General features: G+C 43.8%; 1 protein-coding gene across 4 annotated transcripts in view; it reads right to left on the minus strand.

The window, feature by feature from the left end:
* Positions 1–20,711, minus strand: part of LOC129583002 (5-hydroxytryptamine receptor-like) — a 31,018-nt gene that overhangs the window by 3,934 nt on the left and 6,373 nt on the right. For 2 of the 4 annotated variants that reach the window (XM_055474661.1, XM_055474659.1), the window contains exons 2-4: positions 12,102–12,271; positions 3,276–3,718; positions 1,094–1,207 (exon numbers count right to left, since the gene is read on the minus strand). In XM_055474661.1, coding sequence (XP_055330636.1) covers positions 1,094–1,207; positions 3,276–3,704 — 543 coding nt within the window. In that variant the 5' untranslated portion in view covers positions 3,705–3,718; positions 12,102–12,271. Of the gene's footprint in view, positions 1–1,093; positions 1,208–3,275; positions 3,719–10,151; positions 10,357–12,101; positions 12,272–20,535; positions 20,677–20,711 lie in introns of those variants that run through there. The other 2 variants (XM_055474660.1, XM_055474658.1) reach the window with 2 other exon arrangements.

Here is a 20,711-nt window from a genome sequence, read left to right on the forward strand (position 1 = left end):
ATGGATGCTCCTTTCGGGTGAACACTGTTATGTTCAGATTAGAACCCGGAATTTCGTTAATATTCTTCCAAAGAGCATTTGAAGGTCTGTTTCTCTACTTTCTGAATTATGCTTTGCTTAATTCACCTTTGCTTTGATTAATTACATGCATTAGTCAAAATGCCAAAAAAATTTCTAGAAAATTCTCAAAAAGCGATTGGAAAATATAATATATGCACAAAACATTCCACGGTTAAAAAATTGAATAATAACATCAACAAATAGTGTGCAACAGGAACAGAGAACTGCTTGTTTGCGCAATACGTTAAAATGTATGCGTTAAAACGACACCTCCATTTTTAATCCTATATTGCATTTGCAGAAACCCAAATTTGCTAAGAGAAAATGCAAAATATATTTACATGGAAAATATCGTTAAAAAGTCAATAAAAAACCAGGTTGCAAAAACGCAGTTGTTGTGCTGATTTTCTAAATAGCATAACTTAACAAACACGACACCCTGTCGACGCAGACGCACCTCATTAGTTATCTCACTATCTTTTTTAACCGATACACATCCATCACCGCGTGTAGGCTTCCCTAATTAAACGTTTTTGCTGCGTCTGGCGGCCAGTGACGGCATATCGGCACTTTTGACGTATTGACAAAGTGGCACACTGTACACCGCCGCATACTGTACGAATTAGCATATATGTCTTGACTAAAACCGGCCTCACGCAAACGTTTAACCTGTCGCCGGGTATAAATCAATATATTTATCCCAACGCGCGCGGGTTCCTTTAGCTGTGTTCTTTGGCAGTCAAGAGCGGTTAATTTAATTTTAGAAAAATGCACAGCGATACCGCGGCAACACATCCATCATTCTGACGTCCACGCGCGCCGGTTACCGCAAAGGTCACCGTGCGGGTATTGCCGACGGAAGCGGCTAATTAAGCGTGCGGCGCGGATAATTAACTTAGCCCGACCACTCTGCTCATTATCGCCGCGTGTGGTGCAACGCATGGGAAGCGCGTGGTGCGGCGTAACGAGGTGAGGGAATACGCTCTATTTCACTAGAGGGCAATTTTTTGTTTCCCCGGATGTGCACACTTACCGCGAGGCCCACCAGCAGATCCGCCAGGGCCAGCGATACGATGAGCTTGTTCTGGGGAGCTTGTAGCGCTTTAGACTGATGGACGGCAACAATAACGCAGACGTTTCCTATCACCTGTAGCACATAAACATAATGAAGTGACACCGCACGTGCTGAATGCTCCAAATGCCGGCTACATAAATTTTCTTAGATTTCTTGGGTTTCTTAGATTTCTAAACCGGCACGAATACATATGCACGTGAAACGCAGAATACCGAGCTTATGCAGAATACTTTAAACGCGTGATACTGAAGATATTTCTTAGGTTTCTTAGGTTTTCTTCGATTTTGCAACAAGCGAAATAAATATACGGAAAATTTTTTTGAAACGCAGCATACCAAACTCATGCAAATGCTAAAAACGCCGGGTAGTGAAATTTCTTACGTTCGTTGGGTTTCTTAGATTTCCTGAAGAACAAAATATTAGGCGGTTGCAGCTGCAAAATGCAAATATAAAGGCAGCATATTTATCTACATTATTATCCTTCAAAGTTCGTTGATTTTTAGTGCGTTGCATTCTTACAAATGTTATCTTTTTATTGTTGTTTATTCTTATTCAGCAAAACGTTGCACGGCGACGTTAAGAAACTGCAGCTCTAGCTTTTCCCCACCCCTGCACTGCATATCACATTTTCATTAAGAAATCAAGGCGGACATATGGCTGGCGCAGAGAACCCCAAAATAACCCACACAAATCATGCATCTATATACGATACACACTGTATACATTTCACTTAAATAAACACCAACGTAACCTGAACTTTAATAGACACACAGTAGCCAACCCAGCCCGTAAATATCCGCGCTTAATTGACGCCGGTGAATTTCTTGCATTTTCGTCAGGGAATGCAATTAAAACATGCATTACAGCATGTTTGTGCATTATCCAATTAAACATGTTTATGCATTATGTTCCTATTTTGCGTTATCTTCTTGTATATCATTTTTCCCGTCGTTATATTAAACATGAGGACGGTGATGAGCTACAGGGAAAAAGACGGTTAGCCGGCTTCGTTCCTCGATGGTGCGGATTAGCGGGTGCACGGCAGTTGCACAGGAAGTAAGAGTTTAATTACGCGGCACCTGATCACACCGCTTCTTGCAGGGAACACGTCCATATTACTATATACCGAACGGATGCGCACACACCGTTAATATGCTGATAGATTTTCGGCGAAGTCTAAGATTAGATTTTGCGCATTGATGTCATGGTAGCGATCGCGGTTGGTTAGGCCAGCGGAATTAGTGGAGGAAGGAGAGCAGTCCCTTGTACCGAGCGGAAATGTAATAAATTCAAAGTGGTCTCAAGTCCGTTATTCGGCAAATCCGCGGCGGAACAAGTATGTTCGACTAGTTAACTTCTTAGGGACTACCAATGCTGCAAATCCCGCAACGGTTACCGAGATTATCGAATGCAACATTTGGGTTGCTTTTCGTCAGAGCAAATCCAGTGCGTTGCAGAATTATTATTTTTTGTCTTTTTTTACGTGCTATATTTTCACCTAACTGAACTTTTCCAGCTTCTAATTAAAGCGTTTTCTAAAGAAAAAATTATATTTGGCCACATTACGAAATCCGAGAGGTTTAAGGAATTTAAGCAATAATTAAGGGCTAATTATCGTCGTGCTTCTTGTGGGCAAACTTTATTTCGAACCCGGCGAATTCGTTTTCAAAACATAATTGCACGAAAGCCGCAAAATCGTGTGAGAAGTTACGAAACCCAGGAAATTTAAGAAACTTCAGCCTGCTTTAAATATATGCTCGTTGGGTGTACATTATGCTTGAGCCGGCAAATTGATATTATGATATGCAATAATTATATTGAAGCCGAAAAAACCTGTGGAAACCTAATAAAATTTGGTATTAACTTATGCCATAATATTTTTACTGGTGTTTAGTTTAAGCATACTTTATATTTATGCCGGTAAGTTTATGTACAAATGCAGTTGCTTAAAAGTCCGAAAATTATTTTATGCAAAGTTGCATTTGATCTGGAAAATTTACGCTCAAATGCAATTATATGAAAGTGAAAGAATCGTGTGAGGATCTAAGAAACCCAGTAAGCCTAAGAAACACCCGGCAGAATTAAATGCTTTTCAATATTCCCTCACGGTACTTGTTCGCTCTATCGAGTATCGACTTACCGTGAAAATAACGAGCACCGCACTGAAGATGAGCACCAGTATGGACCCGAAGCTCCACGTCTGGGCAAAGTCCATATCCAGCGGTTCGGCCGTGACCGCCGCATCCACCGTCCCCGGCGTCTCCAGCATCCAGCGCGGCGGCGGCGTCATATTGACCGTCGCGTTGACTGCCGGCAGCAACCCGGCCAAGGTCATGCCGGTACGATTGCCTACCGGGGAATTAGCGTGATGGATGTGGTTGGCGTGATGGCGGGTGTGTTCGTGCGGTGGAGCGCGTGTGGAGGAGGCCGCGGCGGCCATGGCGGCGGCGTAGCGGTTGGCCGCGGCGATGGCCGCGTAGGAGACGTTGTAGCCGCCGCCCGGCTGCAGTGAGCCGGGATAGGGGTGCGTGGCCTGCAGGAGGGCCAGGGCGGCCCCCACGCCGTCCATAATGATGTAGTTTCCTGTTGGAAATCGGTCAGATCAAGCACGGATTTTGCGAAACAACTAGCCGCATAAAGCAATCGCCGGGTCAAGTAAAGGTTAACGCGGTCATCATCATTTTCCTAATCATCATTTTCCGCTCGCAAAAAAATTGTATTTCTGCTCTATATATACAACACTGTTCCAATCGAAAGACACGTTAATCAAGAACGATAAAAAAAATAAGCGGCCGCCCCGAATTAACCTAGACGAATTTAAAAAATTGAAATAATCAGCACTGGGAATATTTTTTTAAAAATATGACTGTCTCAAAAAACAAGCGGGTAATTAAGATACATAGATGCCGATGGCACAACTGGCAGTTGTTCAGCGCAAATATGCAAACACCGCCGGCACGCAGCAAAGTGCGCAGCTATAAGAAATGATATATACACAGCGAGAGCGGGCGAGTATGAATGATGATGCTTATAGATTTCTTTACCGAGTGCTGTCTTAATCTGAAGGAATGCCGACACAATATAACCCGGCAAGAGTGATGGTTATGGAACTGCCGGTATGCAGATATGCACAAGGGGGCGGAGTCATACCGTGTATCGCATCGCTAACGCGTCACGTGGATACTACAAATTATTTAAAACAATCCGCGGACCATATTTCATTCCGGCTGTCGATTATTAATGGTTATTTTCATTGAACGCTGTGGGTGTTGCCGAGTTGGTGCGGGGGATAGGGAACAATTGCGCGGTATTTCCACTGGGACATCGCGGTTACATGTAACAAACACCCCTCTTAACGCGGCCTCATACATTATGCAAAGTTGGCCACAATGCACGCTGCTGTGGCGGGAAATTTCAATGCATCCGTTAAGCTTATCCGCATGTCAACGCGTAGCGCGGCGGTTATTTTGGAGATAATGTGATGGGAGTGAATAACATCATGGTCTTCCTGAAAGACGGCGTGAGCATTTTCAATATTTTAATGGTATTGGACTGTTGATGCGGCACGTCACGCAAATCTCGTGCAGTGCATTTTTTTCTCCCAAATAGAAGACAAGAGTCATACAATATTTACGTAACCAAAAGCCGGATCGTTAAAACAACATACGAAACTGAATTCGGCTAAGACCAAGCTAAACTTTAATAAAAACTTTATTTTAAAATATACTAAAAATCAAATAAAAAATATGTAGGAGAGCGCAGTACGGGATTTTTATGGCAACGTAAAAAAAAGTGTAAAAATTTTCAATATTCTATTTTCAATTGTATAGGTGTAAAAATTCAGCGCAGAAATGCGGCTTCTGTTCAGGGAACTGTTGGTTGTTCTGAAGCGCTAGAAGTGTTATTCAGCTGTTCAGGTTTACTGGCTATTTGGTTTTAAGTGGAAACTGCAGTGCGTGTGTACATATAAAATTAAAAACGATAAAAAACAGATAAAAGTAAAACATAAAACAATTTAATGTATTTATTTATAGTAATATCTAAAGGTACATTAAATACATTATATACTTATTATATTAAGCACTTATAACATTTATATTACTTATAATACTCATATTACTTTCAGATATTGGAGATATATCGATATATCTTAAAGCTGCTGGCTTATTAAAATAATCATCAGCAAAGATTAGTTAATGCCTGCGCTTTATACCGTACGTATAAAAGAAAATTCAGCAGATCAGAATGCGGCTTAAACTGCTTAAATTCCAGGACAGCCTCTTCCGTGAACAAGGACGATGTTTAACCTTTAATTCTTCCCTCACATCGATAGCCGACAACCCAATTCATCGGCGAACAATCCACCCGCGAAAAGAACTTTTTTCTAAAGGTCAAGTCAAAGCCGGCAAAAGGCCACATCCGACAAGGAAGCCGCACACGCCATTCACGGCAGATGGACGTGTTGGGTCTGACCTTTGAGTGCGTGCAGGCCCACACGGGCTGCCGACTGCTACAATGGCCTTCCCCATCATTGCGGGCTTCCGGTCCGGACCCCTCTTCCAGCTGGTTAGCTGTGTAACACAGCCGCTGACAATACGCGGATTACACACTGCTGTAGGGTGAAACAAATTACAACTCTTAGCCATGTCGATAGGCAATGGATTGTAACCGATTTCCCTCTCTCTTTTCACTGCAACACTGCCCGGAATCGATCGACGCGGGTTACCCGCACCCATAAATATATTCAAACGATATATGCGGGTCATCGGGAGCGGTGTGCAGTGTGTAGTTGATTAACTGCTGAGACAATAGCCCGACCACCTGCGTCGCTGGTCGATGGGATCTGCCGCTGTGTAGTGCACGGTAATGGGGAGTAAACTTTTTTCCGCCTTGGTTAATTGATTGGATAAATAGATTTCCACGCCACGGAGGGTACTTGAACGACTACGTGGCAGGATTAGCCAGGTATATAACGCGAGCAAAAAATGTCAACAGAAAATCCCGTTTTAAAAGATTTGCCGGTCGCCGAAGAATTTTTTGTAGCGTTTTTATAAGAAATTTATAATATAAATATTCCCAAAAAGAAATAAATAAATACTGTATTAGAGTTAATTGTTTGGTTAAATGCATTTCACGCCACGAAGGGTGTTTCATTGGCTACATTGGCAGGATCGACCAGGTATATAGCTCTCGGAAAACAATAAAAAACATGTTTCAAAAAAATTTTTTATTGTCTTGCAGGCAATTAACTTTATATAAATAATAAAAATGTAATATAATAATTTTATAAAAATGGTTTGAAAAGAACTAAATATTTTGTTGTTTTTAAATATTTTGTTGTTTTTATAGGCATCTTTGTATCTTGTGGGTAAACTGTTTTTGGTAACCGTACCGCGCACAAACTGAAACCCAAATTAACTTATATAACAGGTGCAGTTAAATTGGGAAAACTCCCGCTAACAAGCGGCAACTTTTTCTACTGATACACTTCCCACATTCGCGGCAGTTGTACATCTCGTGTTTTTGTTTGTCAGTTTCCCGTAACCGTGTTATTAAATCCCCAAAATACAGGGTAGTACCTAGCTGTACGGCAACTGGTCAGCATGCGGCACGCAGAGGGAAAAATGCAATTATCGGTAATGATAGTTTACCGAGCATGCACAGGGGCAGAATTACACCCTCGTAAACCACAGTGTTCAAACAACTCTCTAACCATCGCCACGCTCCGTGATTAACGGGTTTCCACAGACACACCCCGTGTGCCTGTATACAGCTGAAACAACATCGATTAACAACCGACCGCAAACTGGATAAAAACGTGTCCCACTTTCACAACAAAATTAACTTGCATTTATACTTGGAAGCCGTATATACAAATATATAAGTAGGACGAAAAAAGTGGGTATCGGCGGGTTCAGAATTGTAATAACAATCCACAAACAGTGTGCAACAGGAACGCATCCAATGTCCCCAGTACCGGGTTCGAACAGAGTTGTACTTGTTTGCGCAATATGCGGTAAAACGAAGCATCCACTTTTAGTAGTCCTGCATTGAAGATCACTGCCTATTTAGCAGGTTAGAGTCTCGTTCGTTATCGGAATTAACCAGACTACAATGTAAGACTAACAACCTGGAAACCGGCCAGTTGGTCCACGACTCCACCGTTCTAAAATTTAATTAATAAATTAACAAATTTAGTGAGCAACACAACACATCCAGTGCGCATAAATCGCCGGCACTGAGCTGTTTGCGCAATACTTTTTCACGTTTTAAGTTGAGATAATTCCATAGTAAAAAAATTCGATAACTAGTAATAAACTAACTTTTATTAAGTGCATTTTGTTTTTTAGCATAATATTATCAGCCTAATTATTTACTTTAATTCGGAAACGAAAAAAACCAGCGAAAACCGGCATTTTTTACTGAAACTATACGCTTAAATTTTCCACGAAATCTTCGATGAATAGCATGCACGCGGGTTTAGAAAAACACAGCGATTATTAGCACCGCAACGCGAACAGAAAAAACAACATCCCCACCGCCGCAATGCCGGTCGCGCGTCAAGTATCCGCGCCACAGCAGCCGGGGCATTGTGATTGGGGTTATTATTGTGCCGGTTTAATCGGCGGCCCCGGCCACACACTTCACATTCTCTACAATACATAAAGGGATCCGCCGGGTGCAGGGGAGATAAAAACATGGAGCGGCCCGTTAATGTGTTCTGTCGTTTTCCGCTCGGCCGGCAACCACTGCCGCTCTGCCGAGTGCACCCGTGGAGGACCCTTAAAGTGGCCGTTTGTCTTTTATATTGCCTACTTTTTAAACTAAACAGTTTTTTACTACTGTACGCCGCCTGACTGTGTATACACATGTATGTGTGTACAGTGCAGCCGGGGTGATTATGCACCGGAAACGCCGCTTCGTCCAAGCGGCCCCATCGATCAAGCGGATACGATAAGACGCGGCACGGGCCCGGTATGACGTCACGGGAGGCGGCGGTTAACCGTTCTCCACGGGGATGTAATCCGTTGACAATACGGGTCCGGTCGCGGTTATAAAAAGATATGTTTAAATAAATTACGTAAATCATCGGATCACGTGAGGGAATACGCGGCCAGTTATTACCGAGCGCAAGGAAAACTTTCCGATCCACAAAAAATGCTCCGATGAACAACGATGAAAAATACTCCGCCGTATAAACAAAACTTGTACTTAGTTTAACTATAAAACGTTTCAGTTCCGCGCCTTTTCAATAGAATTATTTAACCTATCTGTATTTCTATTGCCCTAAAAATCGTAAAATTAATAATAATTTTCATGTACACCGGCATAATATATTTGTCGATACCGATAATTTTAGGTTTTTATTTTATTTTTTATTGATATTGCAAAAAAAGGACAGAAATTTCTATATTACTACATATTTTATTATTATTATTAAAATTTCAGCTTAAAAGAGGGTATTTTAAGATTTATACGCAAAAATTAAATGGCCAAGGCTGTGATTGGCACTTTGGCAGTACAGCATCTCGATTGACACTCTGGCGCTGTTTTCACCGGAAACCAGGAGCTGATCAGCCGAGCGCATACCCACACGTATATGCACAGAAAGTGTCCAGATGAGAAAGAGGGCAGTGTAGCAGCTAAACGGGTTATATGAGGAAGTGAACAATGTCCCTGACAACATTTGCGATAAATTTAATTTGTCCATTTTCGGCGAGAAGGACATGGCTCGTGTTTATTGGCAGCTACAATATTCTACAGCCTGCACACACATATCCCGTGTATTCACGCTCAAATGGCTTGATCAGGAACACGCGCATCAGACCACCATGTACTTCTCGATTACGCCCTGTATATTCGCCCCCTCATCGATCTCTCCGCAACAACAACACCACACTCAAGAGAGGAGAAAAAAATCTAACATATCCTCATACATTATGCACAGCGACGCGACAACACTGTTGACACTCAATCAACCCACAAAAAAACTACTGCCCTGGCAAAAAAGACTTCTTCTTTAGTCTCACTTTAGATAGCGATTAAAGGTTACCATGTGCAATTTGCAGTGTAAGGGGAAGAAAGTGGAAATCGGCCAGTCGGTCCGCGGTTCAAAAATTTATTATAATAAAATCAACAAACAGTGTGCAACAAGAACGCATCTAATGCGCATAAAATCGCCGGGACTGTGTTGGAACAGATAAGCGTTTTTTGCGTAATATGCGTTAAAACGAAGCATCTACGTACTTTTTTAAGCCTCGCAGTGAAGATCATTGGCTACGCATCAGGTTAGAGTCTGGTTCGGTATCGGAATTAACCAGATTACAATTTTTTTCAGTCGACACTAAAAAAACGGTTTTTTTACGCTTTTACATGCGTACGCTTTGTATGACTACAGAATCACCTGGATTGCGCTTTAAGCAAATCATACATATACGGGGGAAACGGAAAATTGCCCAAAACTGTAAAACACGTGCCTCATATATAATCGCGTAATACGCTTGGACTAAAGGTTACCAGCGTGTGCGTTGTTCGGACGCGCAACTGCAGCATATTGTACAAACATTCCAACCGCGGCATATTTGGCCAGCCGACAGGAGCCCCCCTTATTAATCACGTATGCGATTATCCCTTCTAACCACATGTAATACATATATATCCCCGCCAAAATAATATATCGTCTGCGTGTGTGTACACGTCATCTGCTATGCTGCAAGCCCCAAGATTGATGATACTGCAATTGATCTAATAATAAGCCCATGCGCATTTCCCCGCTCTCAACGGCTCTCCCGCTCTGTACCCCGGCCATCCGTTGGCTGCGCGGGGGATTATCATCATCATGATCAGCTACACTACATCAATCGCCGATACATATATATACACAAATTCCGTCTCCCATCGCGGCACAACAGACGCTCGACCAACGTGTTCTGTACACATATACACGATAAAATTAAACACTACAGCGTTTTCTTCCCGGATTAGGGAAGACGCCCGCGACAAAATCCTAATGTACCGTAGTTCATGGCGGAAGTGGTGCTGGTGACCTTTCCCACACCCCCACAGCGGATCACACCGGAACCGGTGCAGCATGACGGTAATTCCCGGCGGCAAGATTATGAAGGTTGTACAAAGTGTCCCGCATGATCATATTCATAATCCCCGGCAAACAACAACATCAATCCACCATTCCGCACACACAGGCACACAGCAGCGTCCCGTCCGACAAATTGACACTGATAGCGGCGATGAATGCGCGCGGCGTGTGTGCGGTAGGCAAATACTCTCGCTCACTCCAACAGCAACAGCAACGCATGTTTGTACTGCGCCGATTGCGTATCGCCACTCACTCTTTCGCTCTCTCTCTCTCTCCCTAGAACAGTCTCTTTCTCGTGCGGTGGGTGGGAACGGGAACCAATTACAATGGGTACGAGAGAATGGAACTGTACGTAAATTTGCCCAGAAAACGTTTGGTGGATAACGGTGTCGCCACCCGGTCATTTGGCCATTATCAGCTGCCGGCATATTGCGTTATATATGCAGTGTTTTTCAACGTGTTTGTTTTAAGAGGGACGGGGCTCGTTAAGAGGTCAAACAAACGCCGGGCGTGCGGCGGGTGCGATACGCCGGAAATGTGTGGTCTAATTGTCAAGTGGTCCGGTTGATTATGATTACACGGGAAGAAGGAAGGAAGCGCCTCCTTTAGCCCAGCGCGTGATCCCCGGGGGATTCGCGCCACCGGGCTTGATTGGGGGGCAGGCTGGGTTGTAAGTTGTAAGGCGACTAATTCCCGCCCTACAGATTTCCTCACATCGATTTTCCTCACATTTCTAACAACATCGTCATCATTGGCGATAATTTCGCTTTAATCTTGAGACAAGCAAATGGCTACTGGCACGATCAACCAGGTACCCAAAACGGCGAATAAATATAAAAATCTTGTCAGCAAAAGGCCCAGGCGCTAACAAAATGCAGTCACGTGACTGCTCTGCAGCCGCTACTCACACCAACGAAAATCTTAAAATTTTATCATTATTTAAACGAGCATTTATAAAATAATTTTTTATTGCAAAAAAATAAGTTTCTCGGATTTCCAAAATAGTTTATGTTAAACAGGGTGATGTGTGCAAAAATGCATCAGGTACGCGCTGGCTACTTATAACCACGTAACCACGTTTTCAACGGAAGTCGCGCTCCCTACCGCGTCGGAAGCGCGGCGAAGTATAATTAGACGCCAGCGCGCGGAGGAATTGTCGCGCAAGGTTAAAACAGGACAATACGCGCAAACAACAGCCTATATGGGTTCCTCCGCGTGGACCTCTCGCGGAAAGGGGAAACCGGATAGCGCCCCGTCGCGATCAACTTTCACATCCCCGTCCGCGATCACGATGCGCCAGGATACGCTAGAAGCATCGATCGCGGTTATAAATATGGGGACAACCGCGGCGTTCTCCGGTTACCCGGCGTCGCGGCGCCAGCTTCTTATCGCAAAAACGTCCAGAGCGAGGGAAAAAGTGTGCGTGGTGTTAATCGGATAGCGGTTCTTATATAAGTCAGTGCTGGGAATTCTGCATTGATTACCGTGTTTTCGAAGTATGATTGTCTTCATAATTGACCTCATCATCAAAGACAAAATTTTCACAAAACCGTTTCACAATACCACCAGAAAACCGTAACGTTGGACGTACAAAGAAATTGGCGCGCGAAAATGCGGGAAATCCGTTATCGTTAACGTTGTCGTCCTGGCCGATACAGTACGGCTCTAAACGTGCCGGATTTAAGGAGAAGCATAGAATAATGAAATAACAACAGTCGGATTTCGAGGCGCGTGCCGGAATTAGCCCCCGTATTGGCGTACGTACGTAATTGATGCAGCGACTACGTGTGACGTTCAGCGTGACGCGTGTGTGCGCTAATTTGCCGGTAAATCACCATCTTATACTGCTTCATCACTTCATCAGCGTACCTGTTCCAGCGGATGCGGACTGCGGTTGGTCACCTCCGCGTCGTAATCATCCAGGCCCGAGCTGAGTAAAATCCCACCCACACGGAAAATTCAAGCAGACCGCGTTATCCGAGTACCAGCCCCCGGGAAACTCACCGTCGACGCGTTACATTAACCCATTCTCCGGCAATCTGCAATATATACAATGTATACCTTCGAAACGGAAGCGGTCAGTTAACCTTCGGTTTAAAAGCTTAATAAAATAAGCAGTAAACAAACAGGAACATATCCAATGCGCATAAATCGCCAGTACTGGGTTCGAACAGAGAAGCGCTTGTAAGCGATAAAACGAGGGAGCGGTTTTTTTTACTTCTACATGGAAGATCACTGGCTTTTTATCAGATTAGAGTCTCGTACGTTATCGAAATTAACCAGACTACAATGTAAGACCAAAACCTAAAAATCAGCCAGTCGTTCCGTGGTTCAAAAACTGAATAATAAAATCAACAAACAGCGTGCATAAGGAACATATCCGTTGCGCATAAATTGCCAGCATAGGTTCGAACAGGGAAGCGCTTGTTTGCGCAATACGCGTTAAACAAAGCATCTGTGTTTAAAGAGCTAGCATATCCAAGGTCAACAATATCTCTGCCACCCGGATATCGAACAACGCCGTCACTGGGTTAAACCAACGATTTGATACTAACAGAATGCCAAAGATGGAAAACATATTGACGCAGCATATGCCAGCAGGATATAACAATCAAATACCGGCGGATATTTCGTGCCGGTATGCTGCGGCACGCAGCGCACCGGCATCCCAAGGTTCACTATTAAAGTCTGGTCTGAAAACCGTATCAATCAGATACTGCCTGTCTGCACACGGTACAATGGGGATAACGAAAAAACCTTTCCTCTGTAAGTATCCCATAATAAATACGCGATAGACTGTGTACACACTTGTCTGCACGCGTGGGCCAATATTTTGGCGGGGATGGGCCCGACGGCATTCTAAGTACTCCTTACACCTGAATAGCGCGCCCCAAGTGCCGGCCAACAAGCCGTGATTAAAGCGGTGAGGAGGCACTTGCGCGCCGCTGATCGACAGGAATCGCGGCATAACCGCGTGCAGCGAGATTGATTGTCTATACGCGCGAAGCTACTGGGTTTTTCCGGCACTTTTTACCGGCGCCCTGGAGTGTCGGGTTTCCTTTTTTGCCCGGTATGTTTACCCGTATTAATCAGGCACACAGCGGTCGCGCGCTGAACCAATTATTTCTTCGACGTTTTTCTGCCGTAACCTTGTGTTTAAGGGAAATTAATCAGCCTGCAGTTTTATAGAGAAAAATACCTAGAAAATTTATTTCCCCAAAAAAATCCAGAACGTTTTTCCCGGAAAACTGGATGGCGCCCCGGTTTTTATAAAGTAATGTTGCCGGAAGTGCTCCAATCTAAAATGAATTTCGAGTATTCGAAATTCAAATACACTACCGTTTGAATTCCGAGTAATCGGAATTGCAATTGCAGGCATTCCAATTCCGAGTAATTGCAATTTAAATGGACGCTGTTGTAATTTCGATTATTCGAAATCTAATTTCCGACATTAGAATTCCGAGTATTCGGAATTGCAATGCATATCATATGAATTTTAAATAATTGGTTTTTTAAAAAAGTTTTATTTAAAATTTGGATTTTAATTACAATGTACCATCAAACTACAAACTACGGAACTGGTAGTTGTACTGCGATAATTACTTTAAGGAAGTAGGAGCAAAAGGAAATTTCTTAGAGAATTAAGAAAGAGCCTTTGCCTATTTGGCACCCGCCTGGTGTGTTGACTGTTAAACGATGATATACATTTATCAGTTCGGCGCACAATAAACTCTCCATAGCGAAAATTACAACAAAAATAGTTTTCCGTTTGAAGCTACCCCTGTTCTGGCTTTCACCGTCGCAAATGTAAAGACCAGCGATGTTGACTCAAACCTCAAAGTTAGCGCAGTCAACGGCTGCGTGCGGCAACTACAACGACGACGCATAAAAATTTGGTCAGCTTTTCTTTGGGGATTGGGTGAAGACACCAGCACCGGAACACAGGTCATCGGCGCAACCGGCCCCGGCGTCCTTGCTAAAATAACCTGCTCTTCACAAAAGAGGGTGATTGGGAGGGAAGGACGACTTGTTACATGTAGTTCACCTTTACCTGATACAGCAGCAACTGAAATGCATTAAATACAAATGCACCACTTCAAGTATCGTTGTTCTACATCCGCATTGCTCCTCCTGTTTGTACATCAGGATGTAAATCCCTGTGTATTTTACTTTTACACTAAAAAAGTGTAAAAATAAAAGCAAAACCGGGTTGGAAATACTTGTAATTTATTTTTAAAACTGCACCAACTTGACCGCCCAGGGCTGTATATACCCAGACTTCATCAGCAGTGCCGGCCGGTGGTACCAACCGGAAACGAATGCTGGATGATTAAATTTTTAAAGCTTTATATTTCTAGATGTGGCTATAGACGCCACTTGGTTTTTGTGCATAATGCGCAGGAGATAACGACTGGTAACGTGTGTCATCACGATCCGGAACTTTACGTCTGAATGGTCAAAACAACCATACCGCACGTATTCAAGATACCGCGCTGCACAGCTCCGTTTTTTAACATACCCGTTCTTATCTCTATGAATCATAACTTACGCACCATAGTTCGCTGCACTGGCCGTATACCAGCCAACAGAGAAAGATGCCTGACTTTTCGTATTGTTGTTTCCCAAAAAATTCCGGATTTTTTATTTGGTTTTTATGAGTGTTTTTGGTTAAAATTGTGGGCTGCATGACACGTTGTAACGATAAAAGCCGGTTAACTTTTAAATGTAGCTCACATACCGCTCTTTCAGAAACAAAAATGATCCAGATCAGCTTTTAATGCGCTAGTCAGAAATATGGCCTCATTTACTATGCTTGCGGAATGCACGAGAATTACTCGTGCGGAGTTTCAGTTATTCCGTGCACTGGCCAAATACGGTTGCTAGAATATGGATGTTCCTTACTGTTAAAAAAGGAGAAACTCTATCCGAAACGGTAACGTTTTTTTCCACCTATGTTCTTAATTTCGCATCACCGCTTTCAGAAGGTTGGCCATTTTTGTGCTTAACATTGGCTATTATGCTTCATGGTCGTAAGTTCATAACAACTGTTCAATTGATAATAATTATAACAATGACGATGCAGTGCTATGGTTACATAACGCAATATCACAGTATTTTTAAAATGGGTACCTGTAAGTAATAAAGATGGTGTAAAAGGGGTGCTTATGTAGCTAAAATAATTAACAAACCTGGGCGGAGGGGTGCATATAACCGTTGCTGTTTCACATCGCCCTCACTCTCAGTATTACATAGTATGTTTATGGTTACGCGCGAGCCTCCCGCGCTATGAGTTTCGGCTACGCGCGAGAGCATCTCGCGCTATGAGTATTGACTACGCGCGGGAGTTTTTCCCGCACAAAAACTACTAACAAAAGTTTGAATTGTGTATCCAATACGACAGGGCAACTAACAATTACGGCAAGGTCACCTTATAGTGATGTAAAACCAAAATCTGACCTTACCGGCGTTTCACATTTTTTGATAATTTGACTTTTCACAACTCTCAGCCGTTATGGCGTCAGAACTTAAAGTGGGAAACAGTGGAGCAAAGGAGCCAGCGAACACATCAAGTGCATCAAGTCGTTATAAATCCTGGCGGCAATGCCAAAGCATCAACGACGCATCCGCTTCATGACACGTTCCCGGGGAAGGCTTTCTTGTGGATAGTAGTCATACTACCATCCTTACGTTCCCTACAGCTCAGTGAAGCCGGTGTGAAAGAAAGCTGGCGCTTACCGCCCACACCGGCGGAATTCAATTCCCACAAAGAAAAGCATTACGATAACCCTGAAAAGTTACTGCCAGGCGATGGTGCGTCTTAAGCTTGTGGATGGCGTGATGGATGTCACCAGGGCAGCCGAACATTCCCGAAGCCGCAGCAGAAGCCGATTTGCCAGAGCCAGAGCATCCTACTGTAAGCAACGTTTTCGCCCCTGATTTTACGACGTTCAGAGTCAGACCTCGCGCAACCATTAAGCCCCGCTGTCGGCCGTCGAAAGAAAGGCGCCATGAACGGTTCAATCAGACAGCCCAAACGTCATCGCAACCAGTCCAAGCCATGCCCCAGCCTGCCGACACACCGGTTCCCGCTTACTCAAACAGTCCCTCCGCAGAAAGGAACGATATGAGCATGGCGAAAACAAGCGGCTCGGATTTGCAGCTAAGACTCCTTAACGCATGGATCTATCTGCTGCTCAATCTAATTTCCTCAGAAAGGCGGCCTAGAACTTCCTGCAGAGTTGGATCTGTACCAAAATAACGACCTGTGCTTCCCAAGGCCACGTTTCCACATGCGGATGCATGGAGAAAACCTTGTGCAGTCCACGTTTAACGGTTTAACGGATTGTTTAACGCACCACTATGTTTGCGCGTTGTACAGCTGTGACATCCCCGGTCTTGTCCGGATCTACTATTCAACGGGTCAAATGCCCAGACTTGCTGAAACTACAGTGGCATTTCCTGTTTGCCCATCTGGCATCTGGAGAGCAAGGGTCAGATCAGCATCGAGTACGACCCAGTTTACGGGCAATCACCTGGAGGAAATAAGTGCCTAATATGACTGTATGCTCGTTTTGCCTATGACCTGTTATTGGGAAAGCAGATTCAAAACGCCAACTACGCCCGGGAGGACGAACTGCGCCACTGGTTTTTAACCATGATCGAAACCGGCACATTGGCGCCTCCTCCCAGATCGCGGGGTCGTAATCCGTGAATGTAAACCACGCTGAGAGGTCATAACTGCACAGCAAAAGCAGCACATACGGTGGAAGTACGCCGGCGGTTGCATCTGCCCAGCGGATACAGATCAGTTTCGCTGTGAATATTGCTCTGTAACTAAACGATACAATAACTGTCGGTTCTGTTTCTTAAATTCACCATCTCAAGAAATGATGAATTCGACGTACGTAGACGTATGTTCGAGAAATGAACTGAAAACCGTACAATTTCCAGTTTTGCCATAACTAGTGGTCGAAAGTATTCTGCAAGATATTCTCGCGCAGTCTACTGTAAGATAATCATGACTCCAGTCTATTCTGTTAGTATTAATTAAATTTCAAAGAAATCGAAATCCAGAAAAGTCACGTTTAAATTCCGAATATTCGGATTTTATTTTACCGCAGTTTAAATTTCGAATACTCGGAATTCATATTGCCCCATTTTGAATTTCGAGTAATCGGAATTCAAATTGCGGCCTTTTAAATTTCAAATATTGTATTTGAAAATCTAAAAAAATATTTTTAGATTACTTGGAATTGCAAATACTTGAATTTGAATTCCGAGTACTCGGAATTGGTATCGGAATTCTTTCGCATGCAATTTCGAGCACTTGCGGCAACACTATTATAAAGCTTACCAAGTAACCTATTTTTCAGTTGACGTACAGTATAATTCTCACATTCACTGTATAAACTAAAAAAGTGGAAATCAGTCAGTCGGTTCGCGTTAAAAATTATAAAAACTAAACCAAGAAGTAGCGTGCACCAAATCGTTCGCGATGCGTTTGAACAGAGAAGCGCTCGTTTGCGCAATATGCGTTAAAACGAAGCATCTACTGTTTATCAGTGGCGCTTTTATAACGGAACCATAATAATCTCCGCGCCACCACAACGTTAATCCCAACCTCAGCAAAAATTAATCACATTATGCACCTGCACTTCAAAATGCGAGGCAGATTGCCGTTGCCGGTGAAAACTGCAGGTTTTGCATATTGCGAAACAAGTGCCGTTGCGCCCGTATACACGGTCGTACCGGTACGATGATATCGATCCGGCCAATGGCGATCGATCGCCAAGTATGTGTGTGTATGTTTGGTTAAGCCGTGATAGCGCGCTCCCGCACTGCCACATATCTATCCCCGCGCGTATCCATTTGTGGTGAAAATTAATGATAGTTGTTCAATGACAAATAACACTTGATCAGGGTCTCCCTCTCCCCTCATCCCCACTCCGGGATCGATATAATATTATCCATGCCGTGGATGGCACGGGCACGGGTATTTGTGGGGGAATTGGCAGTCAGCCAATAAGTCGACAAAAGGAAACTGTCGTAAGCGCCACTAATCGCCAATATTTCACCATCGGCAGCGCTGTCGATATAAATACAGGCACACAGCCACACTAATGACCAGACAGCCGACCAAAGCCGCGGATTAACAAAGCTGTCTGGACACTCTTCCCTGGCCCGCGCTCTGCCGGCCGGAAAACACAGCACTGTCTCCGGGCCAAAAAGGATATGCAAGTTTCGGGAATGGTACAAGCGGCGCAGCGCCCCGATGCGCACGGATACTTTGCTCGTTTATCATTACGTGTCATAATAATCGTTTCCTCTTCTTTTTCTGGCTGCAGAATTTCGTAGAAGTTCTATCGGTCGATATTGATTGCTGTATAAGAAAGGGCATGCCCGGCTCCAGTGCAAAAAACGTTGGCGATTATTGCAACGATTCAGTATCTTCCTTGCATTCTGTAGCCAGATGATTTGTATACATTTACACAACACCACACTGGCTGGATTTTATCGCGTTCGTTAAAATTGAGTTTATGGGTATTTAAGGAGGCCAACGTGTTCCGGGACACAAGACCCACGGAAACTGTATCGTGATGCCGGGTTTCTGCCGTTTCTTTAATGGCACATTTCTGCTTAAATGCGTAGTGCGTACTTGTAGTTGAAATGTATTTACACGATGATGACTTCTCATCCACTGACCCCGCCTCACGGGAAGCCGCCCATTGTACACGGCCGGCACGTGATGCACCTTGGGGAATTGCTCTCTTACAGTCAGCGGAATGAAGCAGCGGTTAGTCGTTGCCGCAGTCATACGTAAAATCTAGCGCATTATTCCGTTTTTTGTCGTACTGACGCAGACCAGCAAGCTGACCAAAAGTTTTATGGTAAAACCGACTTCGGTAAAACGTAACATCTGTATATATAAGCGATTATTACATACAAATCAATTAACGGTTAACATATCTTGATATCACAACAGAAAGAGCTCTTTTAGCTTTTTGCAGTCAAGTTTTCTTCTATTTTTTGTGGTTAGAGTCTCGTTCGTTATCGGAATTAACCGGAGTACGAGTACAGTGCAAGGTTAAAAACGTGGAAACCGGCCAATCGGTCCGTGGTTCAAAAATTTATAATAAAATCAACAAACATCGCGCAACAGGAACACCTCCACTGCGCATAAATAGTCAGAACTGGGCTCGATCAGAGAAGCTTTTATTTGCGCAATATGCGCTACAACGAAGTATTTATTTTCTGTCGTATAGTGAATGTGGCGGAAAGGGAATAACTCCTCAACTGTACATTCTCCTTAATCCGCGCTCCCAGTAGGCACCACCGTAGCGCGCATAATACCGGCGCGCCGAGCTGACAGAGGCACTTCATTATGGGCCCATCAGATAGGTTTTAATCTTCTCACCACCAGCCACTCATTTCCGGCTAGCCCATCACACCACGTAAACAAGACCATTTCCGGGAGGGGAAGATCAGTGATCTTGGCCGCGTTAGGGGCCATGATTATGCTGCGATCATTGTCTTGGCTCATTGTCGCGCGGTATAATGGTGCCAAACACCCAGCCCCGCACCAAGGGCATACACACGTGATCAGGGCCGACAACATTGGCTAGCAGCCGGAAGTCAGAAGAGGACACACTGGATAATAGCTGGTTTCAACAAGTTACAACGGGATTATTGCTTAAGCGGCGATACCGGATATCACGCTAACGATGCGGCTGGGTTGTTTGTTATTTGTCCAGCTACGAAATTCTCAATTACTTGAACTTTTGTAGATGGGGGTGTTGTACTGCGATTAGGAAAAAAACCATCGTGAAAAAAAACTACCAAATAAATACAAATAAGTCTATTAAAATGTGGACTTTTGCACTCCATAGCTTAAAGTTTTTACAAATACAGAGTCTGTATCTACGGAAAACGTCGGACATTCCTCGTTCATGAGCGAAAATTACAAGCGTAATTTCAACAGCGAGAGAAATATTTATTCTCACCATATACCAGTATGTATGCACCATGCATATGTACAATACTACCAGATTTCTAAAATAGAGCGACTCCCGTAAAAAAGCTATGTGTTTCGCCGTTGGATACGTAATGCATATATATTTAGAGATTATGCCAAAGGAAATGCCAGATGTGTACTTGTTATTGAAATTTTGTACATTCCCCACATGGTCAGATACAAAGATCGTACTTCCTGTTTTCGTGGTAGCATTAGCATACCTGGCTGGCGGACAACAATAACGGGCCGACGTCATGCGTATACCCTGGAAAATGTCTTAACGACGATTACCTGCGTCAAGCCGTAATTAAAATTTTCCCTGGTTTAGCGAAAATGCGGTAGGGTTATTGACAGATAAGCCGTGTTGTTTGCCCAACTGTACACTGTACAGCATATAGTGCGTATCCATCCTGATAAGTCGGCAAGCATGATTTTCGTGATTAGGCCATTACCATGAATAATTAAGT

Source organism: Paramacrobiotus metropolitanus, unplaced genomic scaffold, assembly GCF_019649055.1.
Source record: "Paramacrobiotus metropolitanus isolate TYO unplaced genomic scaffold, Prichtersi_v1.0 Parri_scaffold0000009, whole genome shotgun sequence".
Lineage (NCBI taxonomy): Eukaryota > Metazoa > Tardigrada > Eutardigrada > Parachela > Macrobiotidae > Paramacrobiotus > Paramacrobiotus metropolitanus.